Source organism: Neophocaena asiaeorientalis, unplaced genomic scaffold, assembly GCF_003031525.2.
Source record: "Neophocaena asiaeorientalis asiaeorientalis breed wild unplaced genomic scaffold, Neophocaena_asiaeorientalis_V1.1 scaffold57, whole genome shotgun sequence".
NCBI lineage: Eukaryota > Metazoa > Chordata > Mammalia > Artiodactyla > Phocoenidae > Neophocaena > Neophocaena asiaeorientalis.
The window spans coordinates 4,310,546-4,336,768 of NW_020172731.1; the positions used below are offsets into that span (position 1 = coordinate 4,310,546).

The window sequence follows — 26,223 nt, forward strand, 5'->3', positions numbered from 1 at the left end:
CTGATCTGTCAGGGTCATAAATTGAAATCACAATTCTAATTCCTATTCAAATCTAGCCATTTTATTCACTTACTGTGCATGATTGGGACCATAATTTTCTGTATAAAATGAGTAGATTGCTATAAGTAACTTTGATTAAATATACTTTGAGTATTTTTTAAAAAATAATTAGTTAATAATGTGGTATGAGGATATTGTAAAATATTTTTTTAGCCTTTAAGCTAAGTATTTCCAGTGGCAGTTTGCATTATGCATTTAACCTTTTTGTAAGATCAAATGTTACATTTTAAAATAATTTTCACATATCATAAGTTCCCTTACAATTGTTTTGCTATGATCTCCATATGTTTTAAGCATAGCATTCTATAAAACTATTGTGCAATTTTACAAGGAGAGTTATTCATTATTAAAAATATGCCTATTTTTAATAGTATAAAAAGTATTCTAGGCAGATATTATTGGAAGAACCAAGACATGAAATGTATAAAGAAAAAAAATTTCTTAGCTGGTCTTGCAATCAGCCCTCTCCCTTATTATGATATAGTATGTTTTTGATGCTGAATGTTTGCTTAAATGTGTTAGGAAAATAAAAGCCCCACTATTTATTGTAAATATTATGATTATGCTTCCCATCTGAGACAGCTCCTAGAGATGTCACCCAAGAGAGGTGCAGGACATTTAAGTCAGGGTGATAGAAATAATGCCACAAATGAAAGCCCCCTGAAGACAGGAAGTGAATTATTCTGTAGCGCAAGAAATATGATAGATGCCTTTAATAAACCAAGTGAACCAAATGTTTAGCTCCCTCTTGTGGTCAAGAAGTATTACTCTGGTTTTTCTCGCCATACGGGAGCCCCACTGGAACTACAGTATATAAAAATTGAAATTAAAGCTTAAAGTATTGGTTATCATTGGTGCTTTTTAAAATTGAGTTTACATCATGAAGCAAGTGCATAGTGAATTGCCAATATAATTTAATTTATAAAAAAGAAGTGTAAATAAAACACAGAGATGGAGAGAGAGATTAGTGCATTTGGGGATAGAATTTTGAATTGGTTGATGCCAAGTATTTTCTTATGCATGATTGAATTGATTCTAAATACCAGTTTGTGTATAGACAGAACAAGTGCTATCATGACATTTTATACTTGAAGAAATGTGCTGAGGGAAGTTAAATATTCCCCAAGGATGTGTAGGTTGGTGGTAACCAAGTCTATAATTCAGTTCTGATTCCTATCACTTCTGTGGAAGAAGTAGTAGTAGTATTTTTATGGAGCTTTCTTCAAAGTGAATATTACTATGATAATATTTTCCCCATTATTAAATTTTAATCCATAGTTATTTGTACTAGTTCAGTTAATACGCTTGATTTCTCATATAGATAATATTATATAAAAATTATATGTTTGCTCTTCCTTTCCAGTATTCATACCTGTATTTTTTTTCTCCTCTTGTACTGGCTAGAATTTCCAGAATGACTTTTAATAATAGATATGAAAATTGGCAGCTTCGTTCCTTTTCTCAAAGTTAGTGAGCTTGCTTCTAGTCGCTTTCAGAGAGCAAGTGTCATTCCTTTTCTCATTTACTAAGCTTTTTTTTTTTTAAGAATGAGTATTAAGTCTTTATCGAATTCTTGTGTGGCATCTAATGAGGTATCGTGTATGTTTTCTCCCTTGAATAGAAGGTGACAAGTTACATTAGCAGATATCTTAAGGCTGCTCTATAAGAACTACGTGTATTTTATCATGTACTCTGTTATTAAATACTTCAAATTGATGATGGAATTAAACTGTTCTTTGGCATTTGATAGAACTTGCTAGCAAATCTATCTGAGCCTGTATCTTTTTTCTTTTTTTTTTTTTTTTTTTTTTGGGACCCTGCATCGGCAGGCGGACGCTCAACCACTGTGCCACCAGGGAAGCCCTGAGCCTGGTATCTTTTTAGGGATGGTTCTAGAGCAGTCATATTTTTCTGCCATGATTGACGAATCTGTTCTTTGTTTCTATTTCTTAGTCATTTTTTAACATGTGTTCTTCTTGAAAGCCCACTATGTTGGAGGAATGTCCAGATTTTTCAGCAAAAAGTGTTTTTAATAGTATTCAGTCTGTAAGTCTAAAAATCTTCTGCATCTCTGTGGTTATTTCTCCTTTCTCATTTCTGTTATTTTATATTTATTCTTGTCTTTTTCTCCCCTTGATTTTTCTTCCAAAAAGTTTGCCTATTTTAAAAATTATTTCAAACAAATGCTCTCTTTTATGTTGCTTTTAATTTCTAAATGCAATAATCTTGATAGTACTTTTATTCATTCCTTCTGCTAATGTTCCTCAGGATTTTTTTCCTACTTTTTCTGGATAATACGGTTCAGTGCTTAGCTCATCATCTAAGTTTGAAAATACAGTATGGAATTCTTTTTGCCCTATGAATATGTATTAGCATAATCCTCCAAATTCAGGATTATGCCATCCTATTTATTCCTTAGCAGATTTGCCATTTTATAGTTTTAATCTATTAAGTTACCTGTGCCATCTATTGGAACTCATTTCATAGTTTGTTTTTGTGAAAATTAAAATTGAGAGGGTCTTCAGTTTTAGGTACATATAATAACGTATATAAATGAAATACTAAAGATATATTGGCTATTCAAATAAAATGAAGAAATAAAGCAGCCTTCTAGTTTACCTGTGGAGTTTCTACTGTAGACAATTTTCTGTTTTTTAAAGGTAAGTGTATTACAAGTCACAGATAATTGACTCTGTTGTGACCAGCAGAATTCTTTCTCATCAGTTACCACCTTTAGTTGGGAGGCTTACCTACTGGAGGGTATGAATTCTCTGATTTCTCTTACATGTTTTACAAGATACTGCAATTGTTGAGTGACAATATTCTGATATAAAAAAACATAGCAAAGCATTGATGTTTGGATTCAGACAGTTTTACCACTTACTATGCTATGTGTAATTACTTTAGTTACATAAATAATTTGGGTGAATTAATTTTTCTGAGCCTTGGTTTCCTCATCTTTAAAATAGGGATAATAATTGGCTTGGTGGTTGACATGAATATCATATGTAGAGGAAATATGCAGATTGTAGTATAAAACCAGTATAGTTATTATTTATAATTATTTCTATTAAGTTACATAGTAATGAATAATGGAATACTGGCTTAAATTAGAAATAGAATAAAAGCAGTAATTTAAGAGATGCGTTTCCGTAGCTCTCTACTCACCTCTCTCTTGTCCACAGAAGTTCCAGTAATGCTTGCATAGTCTGGTAGGGAAGGGAAGAGAAAATGTTCATACTGTTAACAGCCTTTAACAAGAATCTACAGGTTCTCTACAAAACATACACGTTAAAGAACCTAATTGTCCCCGGAAGCTTTCAGAAAAAAATTGCCATCCTCAGACTCAAGTGGGAGACTTCCCGTGAAGGAATTTGAGTTTGAAAGCATTCTGTTCTGTCACTGACTCATTCTGTTACCATAAATGCATTCTTTATCCTTTTTGTGTCCTACTTTCCTATGTCTAAACAAAGACAATGTATTATTACAGATATCAGAAGAGGTTGAGGAAGATTTAGAAATAATTAGTTAAACAACAACAAAAGAAAACATAGAATCAATTCAGACAGCTGGGACGCTCCTCAAAGATCATCAGCAAACCTCTTCGTTTTATAACAAAGCAGAGAGTGGCTTAGATTTAAAGGGATCAACAGCTAATTGGTAGCAGAGTCTAGATTTGAAGTGCTTTGTCTACTCTTAAATTTCTCTTCTTGACTTGAATATACCTCTGTGATCTGGCCTATTGTATCGTAATGGTTATTTAATGGATACTGTCATGCAAACTGAAAACATTTTGGTTTGGGTAAATTAAGCCAAAAGCAGAAATTAAAAGTGTTCTAATGCTTAAATACTAATCAAACTACAGACCGGTAGAAAATCTCTTAGAAAATGATATGTTGAATGCCTAATCCTGTCTTTCGGTGTTATGCAACAATTATTTACTAGGTTATATTGTCTTGAATCACACCTCAGTGCCTTCCAGTGTCAACACTCTGTGTAAGCCATTTGGTCCTTTAACTTGAGTTATTCATTTCCCTGTTTTCTTAAACAGAAAGTTCTAATTTATTTGCCTCTTGATGCTTTAGTACAATCCTCCTCATTCCATGATACGGAGTCCACTGTCCAGATTTTTCTGGATCTTTCCTTCTAGTTGGTGGTCAGCATTGCTTCCATTGCTCTTTTTCTTCTCAAGTTTGCATCAAGGAATCCATTGTACATAGGGAAAACCGAACTATGCACAGTGAATCAGTAAGGCTCTGAATGAGGGTTTAAGAGGTTTAAAAATGGACTGAACCCTCTGAATGAGGGCTGAGAAATTTAAAAACTCTGTTTTAACAGAGCAGCTGTTGATCCTCGGCAGGTATGAGTTTACTGACAGAAGAGACCCCAGATAAGCAGTCAAAGGCTCACCTAATATGATGAGACAGTAATTAAAAAGTTATATTAAATCTGTTTCTTAATCCGGGGTCTCACTTGATAAACACAAAAATCCTCACACCCTCCTAGATGCTACTTGAAAAGGAAATAAGGCAAAATTTGCAATTAGAACAAATCAAAATAATGGGGCAAACCTGTTTTGTTTCAAGTCTAATCCACCTGCATCTCCTCTCAGATTCCTGAATAACTTAAATCCTTTGACTTTGAGAGTCTTTTGTGGCTACATTGTGAATACATATCACTGTCACTACTCAAGGTCTAAAAACAGTACAGATGTTTCTTTGGAAATAAAGTAATGACTTAGCTATCTATCAGTTAAAAATCATGTTCTCATTGTACTGACACAATATTATGAAGACTGGGCTCAAGATCTTTTATCATGTGTTCGGTAAGTCATCTGAACACTCATTTCTCCTAGCAGAAATTGATACAGGCTTCTGTTGTTGGTTAGGTCTATTTTAGACTTTTATTTTTTATATATATATTTACATTTTTTATACATCATTGGTGAGTGTATTATAGGACGATTATTTAAAAATTGGTTAAATATTTGTTGAATAGCTGTGTCACAGATGCCCTGTAACCATCAATGAGCAAAAAAAATAACAGTCGTGTGTCATATTACCATATACTTGATACCGATATTGGGAAGGATGCTCTTCAATGAGTTGAGGCAACCAGTTGCGTCCAAATGATCCATTACTGCATGGGATGTTAGAGACGTGTTTGGATAGTCTCTATCCAAAGTCCATATTTGTCTAGGAGATGCAAACATCTTTAAAGAAGCTATTTACAATTAATTCGCACATAAACCTGCAATTTACTTCCTTTTTTTTTCTGAGATTAATCAGAACAGTAGTGTGTGCCTCATGAGTGTTGGACGCGATGTGGCTATACCTTAATGTTTTTTAATAAAGGTTGTACTTTTTCAAGTTACTATGCCTTTAGTTGTCTATATTTCTTTTGCAGATAATACATATGTGTCAAGTTCAGAAAATGATGAAGATGTATTAGTTACTACAGAGCCAATTCCAGTAATTTTTCATCGAATAGCAACAGGTAATAGGAATACACAATTTTCTTAAATTCCAGGTTAATATTTTCTTGATTATAGGTAGCTTTGTTTTTTGGTTTCTTTTAACCCATATAGTATTTATCTTTGGCATCTATAAATCTGGTTTTCCATACAGATTTTCTATTTAAAGTCATTAATTTGTTTTTCAACAGTTTTTAAAATGCATAAATTAGTACTTTTCAAAAGTCCCATTTAAATGCCTTATGCAGATATTTGCTTTTGTGAAAATATTTTCATTCATAATGATACTGCCAGACAAACTGAATATTTAAAAATCATACTGAAGGCAATGTAGATCCCATGAAATATATAGTGAGAACTGAAGGAATTTGTACTGTGGCCGCTTCAGTTTGAGCACATTTTTATGGGCGATGAAAAATCAGAATAGTTTGTATGTAATATAATTCTCCAACATAATATAATTTCAAAATATCCCTTAATTTCTCTTGCAAAGGAAAGAATCATCTATGGGGTGTTTTTATACTGAAACTTATAAATATTTGGTAAATAGTATACTGAAAACTAAAATGATTCTTTAATTATAACTTTCAGAATTAAGAAAGACAAATGACATTAACTGTTGCTTATCCATAAAATCCAAATTACAGAAGGAAAATGGGGAGGTATGTAAATTACATTTTATGTTTTATTATATTTCTTCAAACAGTATAGATGTATTTGAGATTTACTGTGTATTTGTAGTTAATATCATCATTATTTAGGTTAAAATTGCGTATAGTGAATGAAGTACACGCTCCTGGCTTAGGGACTTATGTATGGGAAAGATGGTGGCCTAAAATTAGCTACCTTTCAAGTAATAGAAAGAACATCTGGTTTAAATCTAAATAAAGTGCATACAAAACCTAACTTGTTCCCTGTGTTTTCATCAAATAATGTAGTTGATTGAAGAGCACTTATGTAACATATTTAGAATAACCGTATGTTATTCTAAACTGTATGTTTAGATTAACTGTATGTGGTATACATAGTTTCGATCAGACCCTGAAAATTTCATCTGTAAAAGATGATCTTTCTAGCTAAAGGAGCACAGAGCTTGGGTATAGTCTTATTATTTTTGGCCAGTGTTAAAACAACAACAAACTTATCCCCTTTCCTCACCTTCAAGAAATTTACTTCAATCTGTAAGTAAATACGGGGACATTAAACAAACAAAATGAATGTGGTGGCACCCGACAATTCTTTGGTTTTAAAACTATGCACTGAATGCAACCCTGCCTTCCCCTCAGTGTTGTACCATTCGTCGTGCTCTTCAGTAGCCAAACTGAGAATCACTGATTTAGCATTATTGCTGCTAAAACCAAAAACTGTTTGTATTTTATAAAACCCAAATTCCCTTTTCTAGGTTTTTTGTTTGCCTTAGTAATTTGAAATTTGATCTAGAAATTTAAGGATAATTACAAAACATTGAATTAATAGATTCCTGTGTCTAAAAGCAGCTACCTTTCTCTTAATTATTTTAAAAGGGTCAGGGATAGGAATAGTTACTTTAGATGAATTTTCGTTGTTTGTACTTTAGACACATAACAGATACGGTTCAGTTAATTAGAAACTCAAACTTCAAGTTCAAGCATATTTAATTAAATATCCTTTTGAAATCTGAAATCTAAAATTATTTCTACAAAGTTCTCTTCATAATGTGATTTGTATTTATTTTCATAATTTGAGTTTTATATTATTAGATTCAAAGTGCCTTTTCTTTCATACCATTATGTGGTGTTGGCAGTGGAAGTGAGAACAGTCTGGGATAAATAACGCTGAGGAATTTTTTAATAAGAAATTGAATCAGTGTGAGCTGCTCAGATGTTTTATCAGAACAAACCCAAAATTGTAATTGATTAATGTAGCTTTTTATATACATCAAATATTAAATTGTACAACTCAAGACCAGTGAAACGTACATAGAGCTTAATGCACCCACAAAATTGTCTCTTACTACCTTTTTGTTTCTGGTTTGTACTGCACCAACAATTCTTTCATTTAAAATCCATGTGGTATGCATAAGACCTGCCTATTATGGCCACTTGTTACTTTAGTTTCAGAAGGAGGAAAACTAGTTTGACCATTAAAATTGCCTTCTTACTATTATTATAAGGAGTCAAGACAAAATAGTACGGTGGAAGAAGATTCTGAAGGTGATAATGATTCTGAAGAATTTTATTATGGAGGACAGGTAAGCACACCAGCTCCTCCAAATAGCCACTCTCAAAGGTAGCAGTAGCCATACACGGTCTAGTGGAAATCTGTGCTTGTCATCTAAAACACCTGTGTGGTGTTCAGGGTTCTGTAACTAACAAGGAAATTTCTATAATTTGTCGGTCGCTCATTTTCTATATATTTTCAGAAATTAAGGTTACTTTTGCAATTATTTGACTGTAATCATTTATTTACATTGAGGTTGTCTTAACTTCATTACAGATGTTTTGCAGACAGCATCTTATTATGCTTTTAACTTTTACATTTATTAAGCATATTGTGCTCAGTCAATAGTTTGAAATGGTGACACTAATAAAAGCATGAATTGTTAGTTTTAAATAGAAGGTGATTAACCTTTATCAAAACTGATGGGCCCTAATTATCGAGCATCCTCATTATTTGTATTCATTATCTTCCTTTTCCTTCTATACTAAAGTGTTTGTTGAAAAATTGTTATGAAGAAACATCATAATTTATATATATGAAAATAGCATAGCCACATATGCATATATGTGGAAGAATTCATTATATTTTTCCAGAATAATGTTAAAATTTTAAACTGAGCATTTGATTTTAGGATATGGCTATATAAGTTGTCTTGTTCTGTTTCTGTAAACTTCTTGATCCAATATGCTTTGTAACTTGGATAGTTTAAGGGAAAGGTAATATGTTAAAGAGATGCTTTAAAGCCAGTTATTATTATGTAAAGAATGCAAGTCAATTTATTCATTCAGGATCAGAAATTAGTAATCTGTCAATCAAGTGTATGCAAGGCAGTAGAGGTATGGACGGACATAAATAAAACTAGGTTTCCTGTCTCCAGAATGCCTTACTAGGAACGGGGTACTTTTCCTAATGATTCTTTAACCAATATAACGCTCTAACATTCTGCAAAATAATTCTTCCAGTTTCGATTTTTGTTTACACTGCTAATTCTTACAGGGGGAAGTAAATGTTTTCTTCAGTCTAGAAGTTTTTCAGATTATCTGCCACTTCACTCCTTTTAACATTGGCATTGTCTTCGTATCAAAGTAGTCGAATATTACTTTTTAAGCATAATAAATTCTACTAGATGTACGTGAACCTAAGAACTTTAGTGAATATATTGCTGAGCTGTCTATACTTTTTCTTTTTTTTTTTTGCGGTACGCGGGCCTCTCACCGCTGCGGCCCCTCCCGCTGCGGAGTAACAGGCTCCGGACGCGCAGGCTCAGCGGCCATGGCCCACGGGCGCAGCCGATCCGCGGCTTGCGGGATCCTCCCGGACCGGGGCACGAGCCCGCGTCACCCGCATCGGCAGGCGGACTCCCAACCACTGCGCCCCCAGGGAAGCCCTGAACTGTCTATACTTTTTTCATGAAGGCGACAGAGAAAATGCCCATGGCAGAACTACAGGGTCACCTGTCCAAGAGATTGTTTGTATTTTGATTTTTTTGATTCTCTTTACCCTAAGTCATTTCTAAATTATCCCTTTTCATCAGGTGAACTATGACGGGGAGCTGCACAAGCACCCCCAACTCGAAGCTGATTTGTCGGCAGTGAGAGAGATATATGGGCCACATGCAGTTTCTCTCAGGTAAATAAATAGCTTCGGTGAATACAACTTAAAATTATTTGGAAAGTCACTGGAATTTTCTGTTGGAGTTAAGTGGAAATTTCCTTGGGCTTAATTATATTTGAAAGTATATGAGAGTCTATTATGTTTCTACTTACACAAAATGGCATATTTATGGCTATGATTTTTTTGTGTGTGTACACATGGTTTAAGATTGCATTGATTTCATTAAAGAAATCAGTTATTTTTGGAGAGTTAGTCTGATAAAATATCAGTCTTGAGTGGCATCATGATCAATTCCCGTAACAGATTTGGCCAGCTGAGCCCATGTTGTTATCATAAATTAAGGACATATTTGTGTGAACAATAAAAGTAAATAATGCATAACTGCTGGTATCCAAATCACATTGTGACGTGTAATCTGGCCCCTAAAAAAAGAAAGGAAAAAAAGACATAAGTTTGTGCAATGTGTGTTTGAAGGATAATTATTTTTTTTGTTGCAGTTACTTAATATATTATTTGGTGATAAATTTCCAGGCCACTTTCTATTACTTTAATCATTCAGAAGACCCCCACCATCCCTATTTAGACTTTCTTTTCTCTCCTTAATTTAAGAAAAACCCTTTTCTGCCATCATACTTGTTTCCTTCCATGAGTCAGATCTGATGTTTCAGATTTTTGTTATCTTCCTAAAGGGTGGTCTCCAAGTCTCCAGACTCCTCTCACAGCCTGACCTCAGTTCCAGCCTCATCCACCCAAACCAGGATTGTTTCTGTTCTCGAAACGTGCTATATTTCCCCTTGACTTTGTCCATTTGCCCAAGCAGTGCTTCCCTCTCAAACCCGGTTGTTCTCTTTATTCAAGCCCCAGTCTAAAGGTCAGCTTTCCTTTGAGCCTTCCTTGAATCTCTGATGCAGATTGGTTATTCTGCCGTCTGCACTCCCATCACATTTGGCTCTTAATCTCATTTGTTAGTCTCTTCATGTCTTGTTGTTATGGGTTTACTTCTCCCCCTCTAGACTCTGAGTTCTGTGAGTGCTGGGAGGGCACACTTTTTTGTTACTTGCCTTTATTTTGTGTTGGTTTGGTTTTCAGTCCTGCTTGTACTCCCGTACTTAGCCTAGCACAGGGCACACGTGAAATATAAGCTGGGGGCTTCTTGACTGTTTTCAGTGGAACGTCTGTGAAAAATGTTCATATTATCTGGTTATATTCTTTTCAGTGAACATACGCAGATTTTGAGAGAGCAAACGAATACTTAAGGGAGTATAACACAGCTGTAATTTATAATTGCTAACCGTTTCATTTTACCTGCAGAAACTCACAACCACCTGTGGCCTAAATAAGCTGGGATCGTACACCCGGACCCTCTCCCTCCTGCTCATGGAGGGATATTAGGCTACAACTGAGTGAGGGTGATTGGGATTATACTTGGAAAAGCAAATCTGCAATTTCCAAAGTTTTGGCAAATTAGCTGTGATCATTTCACAATTGATCTATGCTCTGGCTCCAGGATAAGGAATATGGAGATTCCATAAGTATTATAGAATGAATAAATGAAGAAGGCAACAGGGACTATCAATAAATTGTCCAGGGATTCCCTGGCGGTCCAGTGGTTAAGACTCTGTGCTCTCACTGCCGAGAACCTGGGTTCGATCCCTGGTAGGGGAACTAAGATCCCACAAGCTGTGTGGCTCGGCCTAAATAAATAAATAAGTAGTCCAAAACAATGACTAATCTTTTTAACTTTAGTCAAACTTTGGTTGAAAGCTTAAAACTTTAATCGCAGTAGTTTAACCTTCTCCCCCATGAAAGAAAAACGTCTGTATGTGATTAATTCAATACAACATAGAATTTAGCTGCTTTTCATTTGAAATATGTATTTTTGTTTAGAGAATCACTTTACCACACATTGATTGCTTTTATAAAGTTTTTTTACATATATTTCCATGCTATCTAGGCCTCAATCATATCATATATATATGTATATATATATGAATATTTTTGTTTCTTCAGCAAGCATTTGATAATTTCTTATATTACCATCATGTGGTAAATACTTATAATTTCTATTAGTATCTTCCATTATTAATAAAATATTGATAATTTATGGACTGTTGAAATTAGATAAATATCTGGAATTTCATTCAAGTGAAGTATCTAAAGTCATAAATGGTTTTGATTATTTTCCCCTTGCCTCTTTCACTTACAAGTTTTGGTCCAATTTAACTCTCAATGAATGCAAGCCATGTTCTTGCCTGCTCTAGATTTTCTCTAACTACAGAGGATGTTTCCAGAATAAATAACCTCCCAGAGGCCTCATGATATAAAGGGAAATCACAGCAGGACTAGTGTGATTTACTTAAAATAAATAAGAATGAATTTACTGTCTGGTCTCAAATACTGTGGCTTGGACATATGGGAGAAAGGAGTAGGTAGGCCTAAGATCTTGGAGTCACCTTCTTTGCAAAGTTTTAAGTCTATTGAAAACAGACTGTTCTAATTAGCTGTTCTTTTACTTAATTGAGTTTCATAAGAACTTAATGGAGTTTGAAGAGCAAAAGTACCTCAATATGCATAATATGCTATTTGCTGTCATTTTTTTTAATGTGACATCTAATGAGAAAGGCAGCTAACCACATCTGAGTTCACTTTAAGAGAAGAAAATAACAGAGATTGCCTCAATTGAGGCAAAACTCTCTTTTAGTAGGTTGAGGGAGGTTATAGAAAAAGTGACCGACGATAAATTTATTACTTAAGTAGGTAATTTTAGCTCTACCTGGCCAAATCATTCAAAAGCAGCGTTCTGGCTGGGTTGAGCCATACTTGGAAACATTGATGACAATTCTGATTCCCAGGCTCTTGTGCAGGAAGTGAGTTAGGTCTCTGGGGGAGCATGGTTATTATCAGTCTGCATGTGTCTCATCTTGAATCATGCAACAAAATGACGTTATTTTATGTTTTTATTATAAATTTACTCCTACAGTCATGTATTCATTTAAAAAATGATCAGTGCTATTGAAAACAATTTGAGATTAATATTTTTAGAAAGCAGGGAATTACAAATCACAAAATTCTCATTTGGTTGGGAATGAAATGATTCTGATAATTTGCTGATGATGTTTCAAACTTTTACCCCAAATAAAATATCCTTTGCTTTATGATCATCCATCATCCATTTAAAGAACTGAAGGCAGCTGAGTAATATTCCAATCTTTGTATTGTGGCTAATCTTAAAGTAGGTCGGAAGATTGCAAGATTTTGACTATTCACTTTGATCACTTTTTGTGGTTGGATGATTGTAATTTTGGAGTTGATGTTTTGGAGGACAGGGCATGCAGAGGATTTTTTTAAGGTTTGAGGAAGCTATACCACTGAGAGAGAGAGAGAGAAGAAGGAAAGAAAAAGCCACATAAATCAGGGTGGACCACTTTAATTTCTCTGGATTTCCATTAGTAGTGGGCCAGTAGGACTACTTAACAGATCTCTGGTTCTCCTCTTCTGGCAGATGGCAGGATTGTATTTCCCTATCTCTTTTTTTTTTTTTTTAAATTAATTAATTTATTTTTTCGCTGCGTTGGGTCTTCATTGATGTGCGTGGGCTTTTGCAGTGAGCAGGGACTACTCTTCATTGCGGTGCGCGGGCTTCTCCTTGCGGTGGCTTCTTTTGTTGCGGAGCACGGGCTCTAGGTGCGCGGACTTTGGTAGTTGTGGCACGCAGGCTCAGTAGTTGTGGCACACGGGCTCTAGAGCGCAAGCTCAGCAGCTGTGGCTTTGCACGGGCTTAGTTGCTACGTAGCATGTGGGGTCTTCCTGGACCAGGGCTCAAACCTGTGTCCCCTGCATTGGCAGGAGGATTCTTAACCACTGCACCACCACCAGGGAAGTCCCGTCCCTACCTCTTATAATATCAGCAGTGGACACACAACTAGTGTTGGCCAGTGAAATGTGAGCCAAAGTGCTAGTGTGTGAGTTCCCACATCTTCAGTACTCCACCACCCTGGACCCCTTGGCGACTACAATGAATAGCATTCTTTCTAGTCCTCTGATTCCATAGTAAGCAGGTAGTGTGAGTGAGATATAAATCCTTTTTTTGTGCGTTAAACCAGTGAGATTTTGAGGATGTTTGTTACTACAGCATAACTTAACCTACACCGAAGTATGTCATTCATCAAAAGATCTTGGGTTGGATGTTTGTAACGTCCTTTGCAGCATACTGATTCTCCCGCTTCTGCCTCTGGAGCTCGTGGAAAAGCAGTCTGAACTGAAAACCAGGGGAAAGTGATGGCAGGAGGCACACAGAAGAAAGAGACAAACAGGAGACTATTTTTCAAAAACACTGGCATAAAACCTAGATGCAAGCTTCAGAATGTGAGATCCCAGACAGTCACCTCTTCTTCCAATGCCTGTGCTTTCCTCAAGCAAAACCAAGGACTTTTGAACGGAGGGCAGAGTTGTAGCAAGTGTTTACACTGTACCTCTTATACACTGTTTATTTTATATGGGTTTCCTTTCTTATCTGGATCTAACTTTTAAATTCTTCTTAGCCCTGTTGTCCTTTAGAGAAATTTATAGCTACCATGAATACAGTCTTGCAAATGCTTTAATCTGCCAAGACTTCTTCCCAACTACTGAGTTTGCATATTTCTTGGCCCATTCACAAACATCTCTCCCACACTGAGCATGAAACACACACTGAGTAGGCATGCAGAGATAGACACACAAGCTGTTGAGTTTCAGATGTCATAGGAAGGTGTATGTTTCTTCACAAAATATATTTCTTCTCCAAATATAACTAATTGTTGAAAGCAGAAATAACTAAATAGCAATAGAGGTTTATTTCCCAAGAACTTGTGATAGAGTTTCATGTATGTGTGTGTACGCATATAATTTCCTTGACAGTTGATAAGGGAAGGCTATCTGTCTAAAATATATTTTTATAACCAGCACAGTCCTGCTAATTTTGATCAGATAGTATTATAAAACATCACAACAGTATAATAAATAAGCTGTGGTTTTATAGAGAAAGGAGGACCAACATAGATGGTCTAACATTTAATATATTGTAAGTATGTATGTGGTATCATTAATGAGGATGTTGTCTTGATTAGTTCCACTAAAAAACAGGAGAGTGGATTGCTAAGAATTCTAACACATAGTGCCCTCAACAATGCATGTTCATAGAAAAATATATTTCATACATATGTTCTTAAATGAACTAGGTCACATGCAAGTAGTCCAAATCAGATGGCTGGATTTCAAGATATGTCAATTCAAAGACTAATAACTCAGATGCTGAAAAGAAATTTGTGGAGCAGTTCTTCTCAAGCCCTCAGTCCCAGAGTGAAACAACTGCATCAGATCATTTCTGTGTAGTCTCCCTTCTCTTAAAAAAGTATTCAAGTTCAATTTGATGTGAACTTTTCATAGTGAATAAATATAGGCAGTGCACGGAATTGTTTTGAATTATTATAAACCCGATACAGCATTCAGTACACAATCAGATATCAAGATTCACAGTTCAAGTTGCATTCGTATTTCAAGCATTCGCCTTGATTCTGCGTTTGCTATTCATGAGATCTAGGGCTACTGAAAGATACTCAGATACAGAAGCAATCCTGATGGCTGGGCCGCTGCATCTGGACAGGCTGTAATCACGCTTTGTAATCTCGCAGTGGGAAACGTGAAATTACTGGCAATATATAAAAAGGGCATCACAAGGGAAATTGGTTTGCATATACACAGTGTTTTTGTGAGTTCTTTGAAGTGTGGCATAAAAACAAAAGTGTAACTATTTACAGACCTACACCTGCAGAATCCGGCTAATTGCAAACCTTTAATGCCTCTGCCTCCTTAAAATTCTGTATTTATGCTCTGCTGTGGTGAAGAAGAACACTTGTAACCCTTTAGTTACTTTTTTTTGGAAAGAAATTGATAGTATTGGTAACTGGGAAAATACTAACTTTTAACCAGAAAAATGCTGAAGAAATCATGTAAGGAATACTTCAGAATTCACATATTAAAGGTTTTATAAGGAACGTATATCACATTCTGATCATAACATTATGATAAATTCCGTTGAAGTGATCTGGAAATCTATTTTTGAAGAAAACAGCTGTGGGTAAGGTTTGTGCTGACTTTTGTTATCTCTTGATTCCTTTTGCTCTGCCTCTAAACATACCCAAGTCTTGCCATCATAAATAAATCCAAAATTATTCTCGCCTCTGAAATTGGCAAAGATGGGAGAAAGAAATGCCTGGCGATGATGATCATGTGGAAAATGGTCACTGGGGGATCCTCACTGGTGCGATTATAAGTTGTTTTAACCTTTTAAAATAGTAACTAAACAGTATATATTAAGACTCCCAAATATAGTTATACTATTTATTTTACTCAGTAATTCTAGAAATTATTCTCTGGGAAGACAGCTGCACATCGATTTTTATCCAGAGAGCTATTTATCAATATTTATAGTGTAAAAAAGTTGAAAGCAACCTAATGTTGTATTACATAACTTTATTCATATAAATACAGACATTTAAATTTATGGTTTTGAAGAATATTCCACAATATAAAAAATACTCATTATAGAAAAAGTGAAAGAGCAGGACAAAAATCTTTACATACCTTATTATCCTTAATAATAATCATGTGTATTACATGATATATTAATATATGAAAGAGACTGGAGTGAGATATAAGCAAAAAGAATTGTCTCTGAGTGACCGTGTTACAAGTTATCTATTGTCTGTTTTTCTCTTTCTCACATTTTATATAATGAGTCTATATTACCATTGTAATCAGAAAAAGTAGATATTTTTAGAAATACATAACATTTTTTAATAAAATAAATTGTATCCACAACCTATAGTTAATATATAAGTACTCTTTATACTTTTTTGGTTTTCCTACTTCTATTTTATCTAAATAAAGTGTTTTAGTTTCCATAGTGTTTTGGTAATCCGCTTGCTCAGTGAACAGTATATTTGGAACATTTCCCTCAGGATACTAAATGTTTTTATATCAATATTTTTAATAATGGGTAATTTTAAAAGATTATATTAACGTGCCATCATTTATATCCTTATTATTCAATATTCTTTTTTTTTTTTCTAATTTCTACTCTTACATACATCCTTCTAGGTAAAAGTTTGCACGTATTTGTTATAATTTTCTTGGGAATGGTTGTTGTCAAGGCCTCTTTGTCTCACCAAAATGTCTTTTGCACATCATTAGTGATCTATCCTCATCATTGTATTTAACGGCTCTCTTTTAACATGCCTGGCTGTAGGTTATTTGACTTCTTAAGAGAAATATGCAACAGAGACTCTATGTGGCCTGAAAAACCTAAAATACTTACTCTTTTGACCTTTATAGGAAAAGTTTTCTGAACCCTGAAGTAGAGGCATAAAAGAAATGGTTCTTGTGCTTGGTCCTTCTTCTTGTCTTAGTTTCTGTATAATTTCATAACTAAGTTGGCATACTTTTGTATCTAAATTTGCATATATGTCTATATTTGTAAAGGGTTATAAAGGTTTTTATCCTTTATGAATAGCACAGATGTTTTGACGCAGGCAATTAAAGAATTCCTATTCTTTTCTTCTTTATGTAACCTTTAAAAATATGACCATGAAAAAACAAAAAGTAATTTCATAAATAGTGAAAATGTGCTCAGTGTTTTGATATATTTCTAAGGAGAGGAAGGAGAAAGCATAGAGGCTGAGTTATTATTTTCTAACATGCTGCATGTTTTTGGTCATTGATATCAAAAAGCAAAAGGACCCTCTAGATTCCTTTATTCATCAAATTACATAAAGCCATTTAATCATTAAAAATGCCTTCTCTAAACCCTATAAAAGTGCCATAGTTTTGTACTCTGTTAGCATTATTTGCATATATCATACACAGAAATTTTCATTGAGTACTTACTATGTGCCAGATACTGTACTGTACAATTGTGAAGTTGAACGTGAGTTCAATGCCTGGCTTCCCACTGACTTCTTATCTGCCCTTTGACAACTTGTTTCGCTTTCCTAAACCTCAGTTTCCTCATTTGCGAATGAGGATAATTATAGTATCCCTGTCAGAAGGCTATAATGAGGACCTAATGAGATCATCCATTAATGTTTGACCTGGTTTCCAACACAGAGTGGTAAGTGATAGTTTACTGAATATCGAATCGGCTAAGCACTTGCATAAGTAAATAGGATACGTGTATTCACATCCCAGCTCTGCTACAAAGTGATGACAGGTGAGTTACTTTATTACTCTGAGCCTCAGTTAATGGGCATATAAATTGGAAATAGTGATAGTACCTATAGGGCACTATGATCGCAGGTATGCAAAATCCTTAGAACGATTTCTGGCATGAAAGTGCTCAATAAATATTGTCCATTAACTTTTATAATTTCTGTTATCTCTGTAGTTTTCTCCCTCACTATGATTTGTATTTGTAACTTAAGAAATTTATTACAATATCAAAAATAGGGATGTGTGTATGGAGAATATAAAAATTGCTGTTTTTATGATCTTTGTTAACTATATGCTAGTTTGTGGCACTACGTTGGCTGGAGAAAAGTTGGTCTCCATCATGTCCTTATGTGGAATATACTGTTGTTTCTTGTTTTAATTTTGATACATCAGACCTTTAGAGCTGGCTGTCAAAACATAGTGACATTTAAGTGGCAGAACACCTGGACCAGTTTCAGAACCACCGTCTAATGTGACAGGAAAATTTATGGGCACTTTATTGTGGCAGTCACTTATCCTTCCTTGTGTCAGAAACTCCATTCTTGTCCTTAGAGGCAGCCCTTCATCTTCAGAGAGTACAGTGGAAAGCGAGTGGTCACATAAGAAGATTGTTTAATTTGTCACAGAGAACTGGGAATGTTTCAAACTATGAACCAAATAAGTCTTGAATTTATGCATGCATTTGCCTGAACATGAAGATGGAAAGATATCTATATGGTATAAAGAGGTCACATAAGGCCACAATCCAACTAAACTGAGTTAGTTAATTCATGTCCACAGTCACTTCTGAGCTATCTGTGGAAATCAGAGATGAAAATTCATGATTAAATTTTAATTTAAAATAAGCTAGGACACACTATCTTTTAAGCAAAATGAAAAAAATAATGTTAATCTTTGCTTTCAGGGAATATGGAGCCATTGATGATGTAGATATTGATCTGCATATTGATGTTAGCTTTCTTGATGTAAGTATCCGTTGAAGCAATATGATTGGTACATTTAAAAAACACACTTTTATTCTTGGAAGAAATTTAATTTTAGTTTCTCTTGTACATAATACTATAAGTAACATAATGACTTTGTCAAAGTGACTTATGAAGAAATGCTATGACTTGTCAAAAAAGCAGAGATTTTATATACATATATTTTTTTTCCATCAGTTCTTGTAATACATTCTGAAACTTATGGGCTTGTAGTATATCATTATTTCTTAAGTTTTCACTTTAATTTTCAGATTTAGAAGGCAAGAATTAAGAGTACTTTGGCTTTCTTTTCACAAGCAAATAGGTTTTGAAATAATTTATAGGCCTTAATGATTTAAAATAAGTTTAAAAAATTTTATCTGGAAAAAAAATCAAGAACTCTAAAAGATGACTAATTCATCTTTCAAATATTTGCATAGGAGGAGATTGCTGTGGCATGGGAAGTGATTCGAACAGAACCTATAATTGTCCGACTACACTGTTCGCTTACACAGTATTTAAATGGCCCAGGTTAGTTTTATTTCTCTATTATTTTGAATGTTCATTAGTTGTGCATTATGTAAAATGACTGTTCATTTGGTAATTCTGAACATAAATGCAGCTGTCTTCATAATGATACTTAAATATACTTGCATCCTAACAGAGGTGCTTTATGACCAATATAACTATTGGAAGCAGAAACATATAACATTTAGTTTTATAGTTTTCAGAAGTTGACAAGTTGCTGTGAAACAAACACAATAAAACCTAAAAGAGAATTTTGCATATAATAGATTCTCAGTAAGTATACTTAGGGTTGCTCTTAAGTTTATTTCTGTCTCTGAACCTGAGATTTAATTTTAATGTTTACTTATCTCACCTTTGATTACTGATGAATTTAGCCTAAGTGTAACATATTTCTGTTTTTGAAAATGGAGATCATAATAATATTTTTGTTTTCCAATACCTGAAGGGATGATTTTGCTTTATCTCGAGGAATAGTTGTTTATAACACAGGACCCTATTATAAATCTTGCCAAGACTTACTGGATTTAAATGTTTTCTCTGCCTACTAATACTCTCTCTCTCTCTCTCTCTCTCTCTCTCTGTCATACACACACACACACACACACACAACTGCATCTATTCATATTATTGCAGTTATCTACTGCTGCAGAACAAACCACTTTAAAACGAAGTGGCTTAAAACAACTTCTCTCTCACCATTCTTTGGGGCTCAACTGGGCAGCTCCTGCCTGGGGTCTCCCGTGCCTTTGCAGTCAGGTGGTGGGCGGGGTTTATGTCATTAATGGCTCCACTAGTTGGATGCTCAAGATGGTTGGATTTCAGATGGCTAGCAATTGATACAGGTGTCATTTCGGGACCACGCAGGGCTCAGCTGGGGCTATTAACTAGAGTGTCTCCTTACACAAGGCTTCTTCGTGTGGTTTGGGCTTCTTGTAGTATGGTGACAGGGATCCGAAAGCAAGTGTTCCAAGAGACAGGGTGTGCTAAAAGGCTTAACGGCTCTTTCACTGTATTCTGTTGATCAAAATTATCAATGAACCCACCCAGAATAAAGGGATAGGGACATAGACGGCACCTCTAGAAATTGTGGCCATTTTTGATCTGCTGTGCACACATTACCGTGGTCTCTGCACATTTCTCTTTAGGCATATCATGGAACTTATATCTACTGTTAGTTTTCACATAAGAAAAATATTTGCCCTTTCAAGTTCATGAAATATATAGGAAAGTCTCTCATTTTGAAAATGCCTCTGTTGTCACCATTTTTAAATTTTTGGATAATGTATTCTACTTAAATAATCAACATGCAGTAACACATAGTAACTGATGTGATTTAATGCTAGGCAAAGACAAATAGATGTTACATATCTTTATTTTGATTACTTCAAATATGTAGAAATAAAGAAGAAAACTAATTCCTCATAATCCCTCTATACTGAGAAACCTGTAAATCGGTTGGTGTTGTTTCTGTTTTCTGTGCACATGTGGTTTATTTTCATAAAGTTGATATCAAATGGTATAGATATCTGTGTGCCTTAATGTTATGTCATGAGCCTGTCCTCCAGTCGTTGCACAATATTCCAGCCTGTAGGTATAGTTTTTGCTGTTTTCCCACGTATTCTGCTGTGTCGCTAATATTTTTCTTTCTGTAGTGATCTGAAATGTACTTATTCTATTTTATTCTGATGGTGGTTAAAAGCAAAAGAACCCCTCATGTCTGAACTTTTCTTTTAATTAATGGGGTTAGGAAGAAAATTGGGTCATTTAATCTCTACCCACCCCAATTCCATCTGTGCAAGATGACGATTTGGCATGCTTTTATGTAATCTTACCACTGTTACTCATGTGTTTATGTAATCTTGAATTTTAGGCAGAGATTTTCCATTCACAGTATCTCTTTAAAGATTTGTCACATTTGCATGGTTTTATATTTCAACAATTATATTTTAATTCACGTTTAGATCATTTTATTGCTCAATACTATTTATTTAGTATCACAATTCATCTGTAATTTCTTATTTTTTCATCTTTGTTAGTTGATTTACATGTTTAATAGTTTGTAAACCAAAGAAACGTGAGGATTATGCTTCATTTTTCATACCTAAGAATGACTCTTTGTTTTGTGAATGAGACAAACTTGACCAACTATAAATTTATGGGCTTATAACAGTTCCCCCCAAAAAGGCAAACGTGCTTTAAAAACTTCTGCTACTCTGTGTCTGAAGTGTTCAACTTTGTTCATTTGTAAGAAATCTATCTTGGTTTTGTTTATGTTTTGTTATGTGTACTTATCGAGGTTTTTTTTCTCTTTCTCCTTGATACTACTCTTTATATATTTATTTTTGATTGGTATGCTTACCTTCTTTATCTGCTCACCCCAATATATGTAGATTGGATCTAATTCCTGTATCCTCCATGCTGTTTATCATTTCTCTTAGTCTTTCATCCGTCACCTCTGATTTTCTAAGTTTTTTTCATTTGTCTTCTACTCCATTGAGTGAATTTTTTTCATAATTTAGTCTTTGATATAATGTTCCCCTTCTATTTTTAATTTTACTACAATCTCTGCTGATACCATATTTTCCCGTTTATTATCAATTGCTTTCATTTTATTTATGCATCATTTTGAATTTTGTTCACAAAATCAATAATCGTCCAAGAATTATAATTTTGTTCCTATAGATGTGAGTTTTGTTTTCCTCAGAATTCAAGCAGTGTCGAAATGCACTTCTTTCAGAAATTAGTGTGATTTGTGTATAATTTCTTCCGATAAGAAGAGTAAAGACTCTTTATAATGAAAACAGGAAATACAGAGACAGTGTGGGGAAAAAAAAAATGGATAGTAAAGAAAGAGAGTTCCAGGGACTTCCCTGGCGGTCCAGTGGTTAAGACCCTACGCTTCCAGTGCAGGGAGTGCGGATTTGATCCCTGGTCGGGGAACAAAGATCCCACATGGTACGCGGCCAAAAAATAAAAATAAATAAAATATTAAAACTTCTTTAAAACAAAAAGAGAATTCCACATTTACTCATTTACTGTACTCTAGAGTTAGTTCTGATAAGACTTGAAGAAATACACCTCCTTATCCAATTTGAAGTTAAAAATAAAGATTATTTTTATTGTACATGGGGAAATATACTTTAAAAAGAAAAGGTTGTTATGATTCTTATGGTACTAGATATTTTTTCCAGAATTGTTAGTATATAAGTCTAGTTTATGATCTCAAGGACAGGGCTGCTTTTAGTTTAAAGTGATAAATAGCTGATGTTATTAAAAATGTTTGCCTGTGCAGATCCTCTCATTATTGATACCTCTACATTTACACGATCACAGTGTGGGACTAATTTCCACATATCTTGAGCGACCCTCACTTATTGCCTTCCCAACCTAAATTATTAGACAAGGAGAAATTGAACAACTTTTACCTTTTGTAAAACAGAAAATATTTTACTAGTATATCTTTCTCATTCTATTGCCCCCAAAACTGAATGCTGTGGGGAGTTTGGTTGAGGTAAACTTTTAATTTTGGAAGAATAGACATTTCTATAATATTTATTACTTTTCCTATAAAGGAGCATTTATTTGTAGATTCTACTTTTAAATGTTGTACAGTTCTGTGTTTTTTGGGTTTTGTTTTTGTTTTTGCCTTAAATGACTGATTTTAGCTAAATTTATTCCTGAATATTTGTGTACTACTTGTTTGCTTAATGGCACTTTTATATTCCAGTTTATTTTCTAACTGGTTGTTTTGGCTATCAAAAATCTATTACCTTCCTTTTTTAAATTGTGGTAAACATATTATAAAATGTACCATTTTTAAGTGCACAGTTCAGTGGTATTAAATACTTTCACATCGTTGTGCAGCCATCACCACCATCCATCCCCATAACACCATGTGTTCTTTTTTTTTTTTAACATCTTTATTGGAGTATAATCGCTTTACAGTGTTGTGTTAGTTTCTGCTGTATAACAATGTGCATCAGCTATACATATACATATATTCCCATATCCCCTCCCTCTTGTGTCTCCCTCCCATGCTCCCTATCCCACCCCTCTAGGTGGTCACTAAGCACTGAGCTGATCTCCCTGTGCTATGCAGTTGCTTCCCACTAGCTATCTATTTTGCATTTGGTAGTGTATATATATATGTCCATGCCACTCTCTCACTTCGAAGGAAGAAAAGAATATATAGTAGACCTAGGTTTTATATTTCTTGTGAACCCAGTCAGGAACTAGAATATACTCCTATACATATAATATATTCTAAGAAAGTACTTAGTAGTAATTTGATAATTATTAGCATCGTGATTTAACTTAGTAGATATAGTACAGGAAGAAATTTTATTCTGTATGTGACTTGCTTTTCGTATGATGGCATACAATTACTTTTGTTTACTTCTCACCAACCATCTTGTACATTGCAATTTGGAGTTTTAGTCCTCAGCATTGAAATGTTTTTGGTATTTCTTCCTGTTCCAGGACAAAAATCAGAAAAATAAAAGGTATTTGTTTAATAAATTGCTGTACTTTAAAAAAAAATCTATTACCTTTACAAACATTAAAAAAAATTAATCTAAAACATTTTTAGGTTTACAGAAAAACTGCAAAGGTAGTACAGAGTCCTCATACACTCTACCTCCAATTTCACTGATTACTAACATCTTATATGAATACATTAAATACAATAAATTACAATAATTAATTGCATTAATTTTAATAGTAATAAGAATTTTGTCACTTGAATTTTGGAATATTTTTAGAAGTAACATCTTGTTAGCTCTTTCAGTGTATTCCAAAATTTGGGGTCATTCAGATTTTATACTACTAATTGAGTCAATGTTGGTGACATTTATTTTCTAGTCATTCATAGTATGAATAAGTTTTGGCCTTTGTATTATTAATTTATAGGATAATTAGTATATTCTGGATAAATAGTTGTGTCTATTATATCTCTTCTTTCTCTCTATATGTGTCTTATACAATTTTCTTCAGTGAAGATTTCAGTTCTAGTGTGTTTTGGATTTTTCTGCATTTTCTTAAACCAGGTCCTTTTTGCTTCTTTGCCTCCATCTTCCCAGTTGCTTTTTCCATCTGCCTGAGAAGAAACTGTGTCTTCTTAAATCTTAGAGAGAGCACACTGTGTTCTAGTTTTGTCATCTTTTTCTTTAAAAAATAATTCCCCTGAGTTTTCAAGTTAGGATTTTTTATTCACTTTTCTATAGCCTTGGGTTTGGGACACATGGGATTGGAGTGATGTACTCTCTATGTTAAGGATTAGAATGTTTTCAGGAAAGAAACTGATGGGTGATATAACATCCATTTTCTTTGATCAGTGGAGTGTTTGTATCTCAGACTAATGGCCAAGATGGTGAGGCAATTGGGGATCCCAGCCTGGTTTACTATGTGGAGCATGTGTGGTCTGAGACTGTCCTATTAATAAGACAGTCTTTGCTCTGTCTTATTAATAACTAACAGTGATCCCAACTGTTAGTATGAATGGTGCTACCCATGCTCCTGTGCGATATCATCCTTGCATTTGCATGCTAGCTTCCATCTCCTTTCACCTAATTAAGATACCCTTCCAGCAGTTCTCTCTCTCCTTCTTGTACTGTTCATGTCCCTTTCTTCTAAAAGATTTCCTTCAGGGAAAAAAAAAAATTCCTCTCATCTTTAAAACAAACACCTTTAGACCTCAAATCACTCTTAACTTAGTCCCTAACACTCTGCTTCCCATGCCTGTTAAATATCTTCATTAGAGTTGTCTCTATTAGCTTACTTCAGTTTTTTAAAAAATTCTATTTTTTCTACAGCAGGTTCCTATTAGTTATCTATTTAATACATATTAGTGTGTATATGTCAATCCCAATCTCCCAATTCATCTGACCACCACCACCTCCCCACTGCTTTACCCCGCTTAGTGTCCATACATTTGTTCCCTACATCTGTGTCTCTATTTCTGCCTTGCAAACCGGTTCATCTGTACCATTTTTCTAGATTCCACATATATGCATTAAATATGATATTGTTTTTCTCTTTCTGACTTACTTCACTCTGTATGACAGTCTCTAGGTCGATCCACATCTCTACAAATTCGTTCCTTCTTATGGCTGAGTAATATTCCATTGTATATATGTACCACGTCTTCTTTATCCATTTGTCTGTTGATGGGCATTTAGGTTGCTTCCATGACCTGGCTACTGTAAATAGTGCTGCAGTGAACATTGGGGTGCATGTGTCTTTTTGAATTATGGTTTTCTCTGGGTATATGCCCAGTAGAGGGATTGCTGGGTCATATGGTAATTCTATTTTTAGTTTTTTAAGAAACCTCCATACTGTTCTCTGTAGTGGCTATATCAATTTACATTCCCACCAACATTGCAAGAGGGTTCCCTTTTCTCCACACCCTCTCCAGCATTTGTTGTTTGTAGATTTTCTGATAATGCCCATTCTAACCAGTGTGAGGTGATACCTCATTGTAGTTTTGATTTGCATTTCTCTAATCATTAGTGATGTTGAGCAGCTTTTCATGTGCCTCTTGGCCATCTGTATGTCTTCCTTGGAGAAATGTCTATTTAGGTCTTCTGACCATTTTTCAATTGGGTTGTTTATTTTTTAAATATTGATCTGCATGAGCTGTTTATATATTTTGGAGATTAATCCTTTGTCTTTTGATTCATTTGCAAATATTTTCTCCCATTCTGAGGGTTGTCTTTATGTCTTGTTTACAGTTTCCTTAGCTGTGCAAAAGATTTTAAGTTTCATTAGGTCCCATTTGTTTATTTTTGTTTTTATTGCCATTACGCTAGGAGGTGGGTCAAAAAAGATCTTGCTGTGATTTATGTCAAAGAGTGTTCTTCCTATGTTTTCCTCTATGAGTTTTATAGTGTCTGGTTTTACATTTAGGTCTTGAATCCATTTTGAGTTTATTTTTGTGTATGGTGTTAGGGAGTGTACTAATTTCACTCTTTTACATGTAGCTGTCCAGTTTTCCCAGCACCACTTATTGAAGAGATTGTCTTTTCTCCATTGCATATCCTTGCCTCCTTTGTCATAGATTAGTTGACCATAGGTGCATGGGTTTAACTCTAGGCTTTCTGTCCTGTTCCATTGATCTATATTTCTGTTTTTGTGCCAGTACCATAT

General features: G+C 34.5%; 1 protein-coding gene across 5 annotated transcripts in view; it reads left to right on the plus strand.

Moving 5' to 3' along the window:
• PARP8 (poly(ADP-ribose) polymerase family member 8) overlaps positions 1-26,223 on the plus strand; it is a 181,482-nt gene that overhangs the window by 92,677 nt on the left and 62,582 nt on the right. For all 5 annotated transcript variants that reach the window (XM_024740348.1, XM_024740347.1, XM_024740350.1 and 2 more), the window contains exons 5-10: positions 5,467-5,556; positions 6,125-6,195; positions 7,686-7,763; positions 9,267-9,361; positions 18,495-18,555; positions 18,993-19,083. In XM_024740348.1, coding sequence (XP_024596116.1) covers positions 5,467-5,556; positions 6,125-6,195; positions 7,686-7,763; positions 9,267-9,361; positions 18,495-18,555; positions 18,993-19,083 — 486 coding nt within the window. The remainder of the gene's footprint in view (positions 1-5,466; positions 5,557-6,124; positions 6,196-7,685; positions 7,764-9,266; positions 9,362-18,494; positions 18,556-18,992; positions 19,084-26,223) is intronic.